At 40.0% G+C, this 9,688-nt stretch overlaps 1 protein-coding gene across 2 annotated transcripts in view; it reads left to right on the plus strand.

The window, feature by feature from the left end:
• GAD1 (glutamate decarboxylase 1) overlaps nucleotides 1–9,688 on the plus strand; it is a 46,032-nt gene that overhangs the window by 21,037 nt on the left and 15,307 nt on the right. The window contains exons 7-10 of one of the 2 annotated variants that reach the window (XM_015110351.3): nucleotides 6,830–6,942; nucleotides 8,286–8,401; nucleotides 8,486–8,565; nucleotides 8,788–8,842. In XM_015110351.3, the coding sequence (XP_014965837.2) occupies nucleotides 6,830–6,942; nucleotides 8,286–8,401; nucleotides 8,486–8,565; nucleotides 8,788–8,842 (364 nt within the window). Of the gene's footprint in view, nucleotides 1–6,829; nucleotides 6,943–8,285; nucleotides 8,566–8,787; nucleotides 8,843–9,688 lie in introns of both variants that reach the window. The other variant, XM_077957184.1, reaches the window with a different exon arrangement.

The following is a 9,688-nucleotide window of genomic DNA, read 5'->3' on the forward strand; positions in this document are numbered from 1 at the left end:
CAGTATATATTCTTTTCAAAATAAGTGATTGTTTTTCTAAACGTGACATTGTTTTCATACTTGTTTGTATAGGCAAAGCCTTTCTTTGTTTCTAAGTTCTTGAAAATTTACATGAAACTGACTCTAAGGTCCTGTATGGTATGGGCACAAGTTATACCTGGGTAGTCTTATAGCAGTCACCCCAAATTTTTCTCTACATACATGTGCTCTCTTTTAAGAAAATGTCAGATTACAAATCAATGGAGGGTCATCAGAGTACTGCCTTTGCTCTCAACACTACTGACAATGTTTTACCAGTATCTATACATCCAGACAATGGCACCACATTCTATTAAAGTATCCAAAGGAAAACAATAAAACAAATTATCTTATAATAATCTTAAAACAACTACATAAGAATTATATGGGTGTCCGTCACTGTGGAAATATTCAGAAAATAGCCACTCACTTTTTAAGTTCATAGAAAAGTAGATTCCAAGAAATGAATTTAGGTGAAAGGGTAGTATTGCCTAAAATGAGAAATTCCATTTGATATCAAGATAGAATGTAAATTATTGAAGTTTAAGGTATTCTGTTTTTCTTAAACTGCTCTCAGCCAGAAAACCTGAAGGGCATTTAAAATTATATAGTGACCCATGTGTATTCTAAAGCTATTTAATGCTGTGACACAAAATACGTAACTATATTCAGAAAAGTTTCTATTAATTAAGAATTCCTGTTTTCTTGGCTAATTTAAAACAACAGTGACAAATTTTAAAGAGCAAATGTGACAAGTGAAGCCTTTGGTGCTAAAAGGCATAAAAGATTAAACTGATCGAAAAACTAAAATGATTTTCATGCTCCCTCCTTGCAAGTCATGCTTAGCTTCATGGAGTGCCCATGTTGGGTCACTGAGATTTGAAAGGGCCAAGAGGAATACAGGTCAAAGATACAGTTGCTTGCAATTTGAACAAAAAGCTCCATTTAGCAATCTTTACCGTATTGTGATTTTTGAGATAAAAATATACCAGCCAGCACAGACATCATAGTAAAGTTAATTATAGTTTGAGAAAAGACATTAATGCTTAATTGTAGTATCTAGCACTAAGGAACAATTTAAATTAGGAAATATAGTTGTTTTTAACTCAACTATTTGGAAAATAAGTGAGAAAACCAGAGTAAAAAATACATATCTATTAAAATCCAAGTACCCATATTAATATAGGCCCTGAATTTACTCAGCACCTTTAAGTGTGTGTTCTGCAGGGCTCTCAGCTGCTTTTTCCATGTATATATATGTCTTCAGTCTCAAGGTAAATAAGGGACCTCCCCCCTTTCAACCACTTATGACCAGATGTTCCTCAACCAGAAAAATCCCACAAATTCTCCTTTTTTGGCATGTGTTCATAAAACCGAAGTCTTTTACTCTTCTCTTAGCTCAGCTGCAAAACACTAAAATGTGTCCCAGCCATCTGAGGTCAAGGCCAATCCAACTAAATGACATGTAGTAATTGCAGCTGTACTGAATGGGAGATATTTATAAAATATGATCGGATTCCAACAGATCGATAGAGAAAGTTATTTAAAATAGCAAAATAGTTTCTGTCAGTTCTAGAGACAGGCATTGTCTAAAGAAGTAATAACTATTATCTAGAAATTGTTCTAAGCCAGTTCCCCTGGAAGATCATGAAATGTGGCAGCACTGTCAGGAGCTGAGGCAAAATTTGCTCCCTGTGACAATTCCTTCTCCGATTGGGAACAGTGTTCAAAATAAGTCTGGGAAAGAATGGCAAAAGGATCTTTCTATGGCAGTGCAGGATTTATTTAGTGATAATGCCTGGTTTTTGGTCCTGTACTCCCATTGAGTTTAGGTGACAGCTGACATAGAAAATAAGAATTATATTCCTCAGTCATAGCCTCTTTAAATGATCCAATAACCTGACTCAGGTGCAAAGTGCAAGGTGTCTGACTATTAGAATAGAAAGACCATAGGTTGGGCATGGTGGCTCATGACTGTAATCTCAGCACTTTGGGAGGCCGAGGTGGGTGGGTCACTTAAGGTGGGAGTTCGAGGATGGGGAAACTCTGCATTTACTAAAAACACAAACATGAGCTGGGTGTGGTGGTGGGCGCCTGTAATCCCAGCTACTCAGGAGGCTGAGGCAGGAGAATCGCTTGAGCCTGGGAGGTAGAGGTTGCAGTGAGCTGAGACTCTGCCACTGCACTCCAGCCTGGGCAACAGAACGAGACTCCATCTCAAAAAAAAAAAAAAAAGAACGTCTGTGTCCATGCCTTTATACCTGCTTTTGCACATAGCTTTGCAGTATATTCTTCTTCTAAGCAACAACTCAGTGAAGATCCAAAAAAAAACTTCATAAATGTGTAGTTGTCCAAGGCACCTACAGCTCTTTTCTTCCAAAACAGGGCCGCCAAGCACAATTGTGCAGGTTGAGCAGGGCCTGAGTAAACAACAGCCTGCCCTCAAACATCTAATGGCAATACATAATCTTAATGGCAAGATCTATCATAACCCTTTGCTACGAGGTTATGATTTCAACCATCTAGCACTTTATTTTCATAGAAAATATCCAGGAGAAATTCTCTATGGGAGTTATTCATCATTTTACACCACTGGGCAGGTCATTAGAGAGGAGCCTGCGGTAAGCAGTTCTCGTTTGTCATGGAAAAGCAGCTGTGACATACGTAGACTTGGAATTCTGATGAAACACACTAACTTGGAGATCTTAAAACAAATCACTGAATTTCTCTGAACCTCAGTTTCCTCATCAGGAAAATGGAGGATAATAGTATCCATCCTACAGAGTGGTTCTGAAGACTAAAAATGGCTCCAGTCCTAAGTGCCTAGTGTATACAAGGTACAGTGTGTGCACCTAGGAAAGGCAACCACCGCACAGTCACTGTTGCTATGTGAGACCCTCCTGACTCTTTTATTTCCGTCTCTCATCATCTGGATAGTAGAGTGTTTCCCTAAGCTCCCCTCAGCTGTGTTACCTTTTAAAGTGAAGATGTGCTACCTGCCACATCTTTTAGGAGAAGAGGTCAAGAGGAGTATCAGGATAGAGTCAGCATGGAAGATTATTTCTCTCATTAAAGAAGTTCCCCGTTTGACAGTCACTAGGGATCCAGATTTTGTGTGCCTTTCTAATCCCTATTGTAGCACATGGCTCCCATCCTCAAAGTTGCATTATGGTACAGGCTGGCTGCTGGAGCTCCAGCCACCACTCCTGTGTTCCAGAACTCAGAAAGGAGGGAGGGAGGGAGGGAAGAACGAAGGGAAGGGGAGGGGAGGGGAGAGTAGAGGAGGGTAGGGGAGGGAAGGGGCAAAAGAGACATACTCCTTTTTGATTTAAAAAAAAAAAAACCTTCTCAGAAGTCTCATACATTTCCATAAAGCCTCTTTAGCCAGAACTTAGTCCATGACTACACCAAAAAAGGGTAGAAAATATAGTCTTTGATCTGAGTGAACAGCAACCCTAAATAAAATTTAACAAAGCAAGGGAAAATTGATATGGCTAGCAACAAGCAGACTGCCACACAAGAACTACAGCTTGTTGACAGTCAATTTGCCTTCGCTCTGAGTGAACCCCTCTGGGAAGGTGAGTTGAACCCCTGAAAAAGGGCTGACTCACTTCCCGACTTGGAATATAGACATGCTCAGAATGCTCCTTTAGTGTCACTCCATAAACGCCACCATCCTACTGTTTTAAATCTTTACTTCCAATCCTATGTTCTTATGCTTCAACCCAGAGCTTCTGGCAGGTTTAGTTTCTGGTTCTGACTCTGAAATGTAATCTTGTACTTTGACTTTAGCATCTAACCAGCTTCTTCTGAATTCATATTTGACCTTTGATCTCTTGACTTCATTTGCTTTCATCAGTCACTTAGGAAAAGGGTACCCAACCAGGAGTCCAGGTTGCAAAAGAAGAATCTCCTATAGTTCTATACAAAAGGATATGCCTATCTTCATTTTTTTACCTGGAGAGAGGGACTACAGATTTCCTAGGATTCCCAAAGGGGTCTGCGATTCCAATTAGGTGAAGAACCACTGGGCACGGTGGCTCACGACTGTAATCTCAGAACTTTGGGAGGTGAAGGCGGGAGGATCACTTGAGGCCAAGAATTGAAGACCAGCCTGGGCAACATAGTGAGACCTCCATCTCTACACAAAATTTAAAAAAAAAAAAGAAAAAAAAATTGGGCGCCTGTAGTCCCAGCTACTCGGGAGGCTGAGGCAGGAGAATGGCGTGAACCCGGGAGGCGGAGCTTGCAGTGAGCTGAGATCCGGCCACTGCACTCCAGCCTGGGTGACAGCACGAGACTCCGTCTCAAAAAAAAAAAAAAAAAAAAAATTGAAAATAAAAAATTTTTAAAAACTGTTTTAGGTGAACTACAAGGCCTTCTTTAAGGCTGTGGGTGCAACTGCACAGATTGTAAACATGGCCCAGGATGGGGCGGCAGGGTCAGAAGAGGTGTCAGGAATGAAGAACATCATGACAGCCCATTTGTCAGGCCTGGCTGTGGATCAGCAGCCATGGACTGATATGCCAGCTTTCAGGAGAGAGTGTCAAGACTAAGCTCATGAGTCAGGAAAAGAGTGGAAAATTGGTCCTTTGGACTCAGGCGGGAACTATCAAACAGGATGCCGCTAAGGCCAAGAACCAGATGCTAGATTCATCCTAGTAGGTTTCCTCCCCAAGGTTGAGAATGGTGTCTTCTAATATCTTAGTTTCCTTAGTACATAGGATGTCACCTGGCGAGAGAATAGTCATTCAGTAAGTATTTGTTGAATAGAACTGAAAGAAAGTTTAGGAATCAGGTACCTGACATAGATAAGGAACCTGAAATAGATGAGATCATGATAAACTCTCTAGACTCTTCCTCCTAATCCTGAGAGTAATGGCCATGTTCCTGGTCCTTGGGGAGGCTAATTCATGCAAACCTCGGGCCTAATTAGTTTTAAATCTGAAGCATGGAGTGGGACCTATGCCTGATATTCAGTCCCATTCCCTCTCCCGTGTCCATGTGGTTCCTGCCTGGCCAACATTGACTTGACCCTAAGCCAACTTTCATCCAATCTTTGATATGGTTCTGATATTATGGTATGTGATTTCACTTGTTCCTTGCCTTACCCCAGAGAGCTTTCTTATATAGTACTGGAGATTCTAGCACATACACTGCCACCATATCTCCTCGCCATGCAAACACTTTTGTCATGTCAACATTTCCAAAAACCAGTGGAACCATTAATAACACATTTGTTCAAGAATGGTTAAAAGCCCATCATGAGTTTGCCTCTTGGTACACTTGGCAGCACAGGCTAAACCAGGAATCCTTCTCTTCTTCTTCCTTTATCAGGCCATCAGACATGAGGGAGTGTTGGTTGCTACGGTGATGGGGCTCAGAGCAGAACCAAAGCATGATTGTGACCTCCAGAGGTGATGGTAACTGCACACATGGTTTCCAAGGGTCTTCCTCCTAAATTTCCAGGGGCCTCCCAAGGAAAATGGACATATTCTTTTTGGAAATAAAATACTTCCACCAACATATCTGAGGATCCTTCAGGATCTTTTTGTCTTCTTTTACCTCCATGTGATTAATTCGACTGCTTTTTTCATCCACAATTAAAACTTAGTAGCTTCACCTGTGTCTTATGTACAACAATAGTTATCTCATCCTTACAAATAGCCTTTCCTCACATTAAGCAAGCAAGAATTCCCATTAGTCTTCAACATTAGCACTTGGCTCAAACACCCTAACCAGCGATAAAGCTTCCCTATGTCACTTAGCTGAGTCAGTCTAGGCATCTCTTTTCAGTGAGGATGATCTGAGCCCAGCCCACAGACTCTAATGCTAAAGAATGCCAAGCGAAAACAAGAAAGACAAAGAGCCTCAGAGCTTAGTAAATACCTTTTTGTTTTCTGGCTTAATTTTCTGCAGACAGACCTTCCTTGATTTTTTCTTAGGCTCCACGTTTGATCTCACGATCTTGTTTCAATGATTAGTCTACCAGACTATGCCTCTGTGTTGAATTGCTTTGAAAAGAGCATTGCTTGCTACTTTTAAATCAGTTTGTTAGAAGACAAATGTAACCTGCCAAGATATCTGATGCCCACAGCTAGCTGTGTATGCCAGTTGACCGTCTTCTTGTTATTTATAATTTGTAATTAGAAAATCATCACTTAGAATTATTCTTGACAGATATTGACTTCAGAGAATTATAGAAACATAGCTGTCCTTGAGGATTATTAGTAGAAAAACCGTGTAGATAATTATATTGAGATCTTTAAAACCTGGGTCAATATTTCCAATTATCTTCACAGTTAGCTTTCAGATGTTTACATTATTTTTAAAAGATAGACTTTGGCTCTGGCTTTTATATATTCTACAAGTGTGCAACTGGCAGTCAGTTTTTTTAAAAAACAAATTGTAAACCAATTTTACGTAGAACTTGGAATGCTTTTTTCAATTAACATTTGCATTGTCCTACAATCTTAGAGGTAAAAGGGACTCAGAAAAGTCATTTTCTTTCCTTCTATTCCTCTGGGTGGACCATGCCTAAGACATTTCATTCAGATTAGAATCTATTTTGTTGGTGAAGTATCACAGGGCTGGCACTTCCACCACCTCTCTCAGTAACCCAGGCTGGTTTCTGACATTTTATGATTGGCAACTTAATGCATTTCCAGGAAATGAATCGTGTTAGTGGTTTTGAACAGCATTTTTTTTTTTAAGAACCCAACTACAAATATTAAACCAATCCTCTGTGTTCCTAAAATAAATGGTTTGACTTCTTTATTTTCTTTCATCCTTTTTCTTACCACCTTTCCAGGTTTACATATGAAATTGCACCAGTGTTTGTCCTCATGGAACAAATAACACTTAAGAAGATGAGAGAGATAGTTGGATGGTCAAGTAAAGATGGTGATGGGATATTTTCTCCTGGTAGGTTTCTCTTCTCTTCCTCTTCTCAAGGTTTGGGATTCTCAAGAATACAAAATATGAAGTAGGTTTGTAGAAGAATAATGCCTTAAAATTTTTTTGGATACTCTGACTTGCTATTTTTTTCAAGATGAAGACTAGCAAAAATGCTACATTCTGTATGAATTAACTAACAAAGCCTATGCATAAATCCATAAAAACTGACAAAGGCTGTGTCTAGATCATGCTAAAGAATCCCCCCTCCCTTTTTTTTTTTTTTTTTTTTTTTTTGAGACAGGATCTCACTCTGTCATCCAGGCTAGAGTGCAGTGGTGTGATCTTAGCTCACTGCAGCCTCGAACTCCTGGGCTCAAGCAATCCTCCTGCTTCAGCTTCTCAAGTAGCTGGGACTATAGGCATGTGCCACCATGCCCAGCTGTTTTAAAATTTCTTTTCTAGAAACAAGGTCTCACTATTAAACAACTCCATTGTGTCAACAGCAGTTCAATTATGCTGGGGATCAGTGAATCAAGATTATTAATTAATTGATTTATTTCAGTCAAAATAGTATATCTACTTTGAATCTCTAGCTTGAAGTAGATAAAATAAGAATTTTTAAAACAAGGATAGGTATTCTGATGGTGTCAGAGACAGTGTGACTGTGTACAAGGGGAAAAGAATACATAAGAATTGCAGTTATCTAGGTAATTCAAGCAGGCCAAAATTTGTCTAAGTTTAATTGTCAGATAATTAATGTAAAACTAACTAGTTTGTGTTGGCCAAACATACATAGTTATGTCAGTTCTCCTTGTGTCTTTATTTAGGTAAACATGAGTTTGTTCTTATTTTAATAAACTTAGAGTTCTCCTAAATGACTCAGTAACAGTTGGGCTGAAGAGAGCACCTAGGCAGGTAACCAAGAAATATCATTGTTTCTTTCTGTAGGCTCCATTACTCTTTCTTTCTCTGTCTTTCTGAACTCAGGGAACAGATTCATCTTTGTTCAGTAAATAGACTGAGCAGAAAGTAAAGCAGGAAGGATATAACTCACCTATCCCTTTGCAGCCACTGATGCAGCTACCTCTTATATTTCTGTCTAGACTTCAGGTGGAAAGGGCACTGAAGTACATGAATCACCTCCAGCCAAACTGCCTAGATAGCTTTGGTAATAAGTGTGACTACTTGTATTCCCAGGGTAAAGGGTCCAGTGGGAAGCCCCAGCAATAGGGAAGCCAACAAAACCTATCAGGATATTATCCTTCCGCTTCCTGACCTCCCTTGTCTCTTGAGACACCAGCTCAGCGTTCGTTTTTAGAAACAGTAATGAAAGAGCCTCAACACCTCCCAATATGTCCGCTTGCTGACAGGGGGCGCCATATCCAACATGTACAGCATCATGGCTGCTCGCTACAAGTACTTCCCGGAAGTTAAGACAAAGGGCATGGCGGCTGTGCCCAAACTGGTACTCTTCACTTCAGAACACGTGAGTCGGGGATGCTTTCTCATGGATAGAGGTGTTTTTCAGGGGACTCTCCAACTTCTAACCTCGAGCCTCTGTTTGTTGCAGAGTCACTATTCCATAAAGAAAGCTGGGGCTGCACTTGGCTTTGGAACTGACAATGTGATTTTGATAAAGTGCAATGAAAGGTAGGCAGGGAAAGTGAATATTAGGTTCTTGATGTATTAAATGTGTTCATCTGTTAAATTTGTTTTATTGTGCTTAAAGACTGGCTCAGTATAGTGTGCCAAGCTGCTAATGGTCTGTTGAAAATATCCGATTAAATTGCTTTTTGCTGCTGCTAAAGTTTTTTTCATGTGCAATCTCATTGATTCTTCATTTTAATTTCCCTCCTTTTCCAATAATTATAGGGGGAAAATAATTCCAGCTGATTTTGAGGCAAAAATTCTTGAAGCCAAACAGAAGGTATGTACTCTGTGGTGCATCTAAACCCTAGTTTAAAAATACCTTCTTTCTGCTCTAGACAAAAAAGTCCTTGATAATATGAGACAATTTTCTTGTGCTTCTAAAACTCTATTCTTAGATATTTGCTTATTTCCAACTTGTAAAATAATTTGGTTTTAACACTGTGTCTACACAATATCAGGGATTTTTTAAACAATGAAAAATTCGGTCATTAAACTATTTGTCCTGTCGTCATGGTGCCAACTGATTGGTTTGATGTTCTTCAATAAATCAACTCTCTGAGCATCATGAAGATATAGCCTAATTGAACTTTTTACTTACTACTTGTTGGGTATTATCTCATTTTAACAAATGCCATTTTAGCTTAGGATTCTGTTTAGCAAAGTGCTTCCATGCCCTGGCAGATGGCCCATGGTACTTGGCAAATCCAGCCTCAACAAACTCTATTAAACAAAAAACTCATAGAACAGATGTATCCACAAGTCAGTGCCAGGTAGCTGTCAGGCCACTTACCAACACATGGTTGTTTTGGTTACATTCTTATACCTCCTTCTCTAATTGTAGTTATTTGCTGGGGTCTTGGCACAGGAGGTGGGTCTAAGTGTTGTAAAGACTGAGCAAGGAACAGAGGTGGAGCTGAGCTTCACAAAAGCCTAAGAGGCAGGGCTGGCATAGGGGGTTACGTCTGTAATCCCAGCACTTTGGGAGGCTGAGGCAGGAGTATCCCTTGAGCCTAGTAATTCAAGACCAGCCTGGGCAACATAGGGTGACCCACATCTCTACAAAAAATTTTTAAAAATAGCCAGGTGTGGTGGTCCACGCCTATAGTCCCAGCCACTCAGAAGG

This window comes from Macaca mulatta, chromosome 12 (genome assembly GCF_049350105.2).
Source record: "Macaca mulatta isolate MMU2019108-1 chromosome 12, T2T-MMU8v2.0, whole genome shotgun sequence".
Lineage (NCBI taxonomy): Eukaryota > Metazoa > Chordata > Mammalia > Primates > Cercopithecidae > Macaca > Macaca mulatta.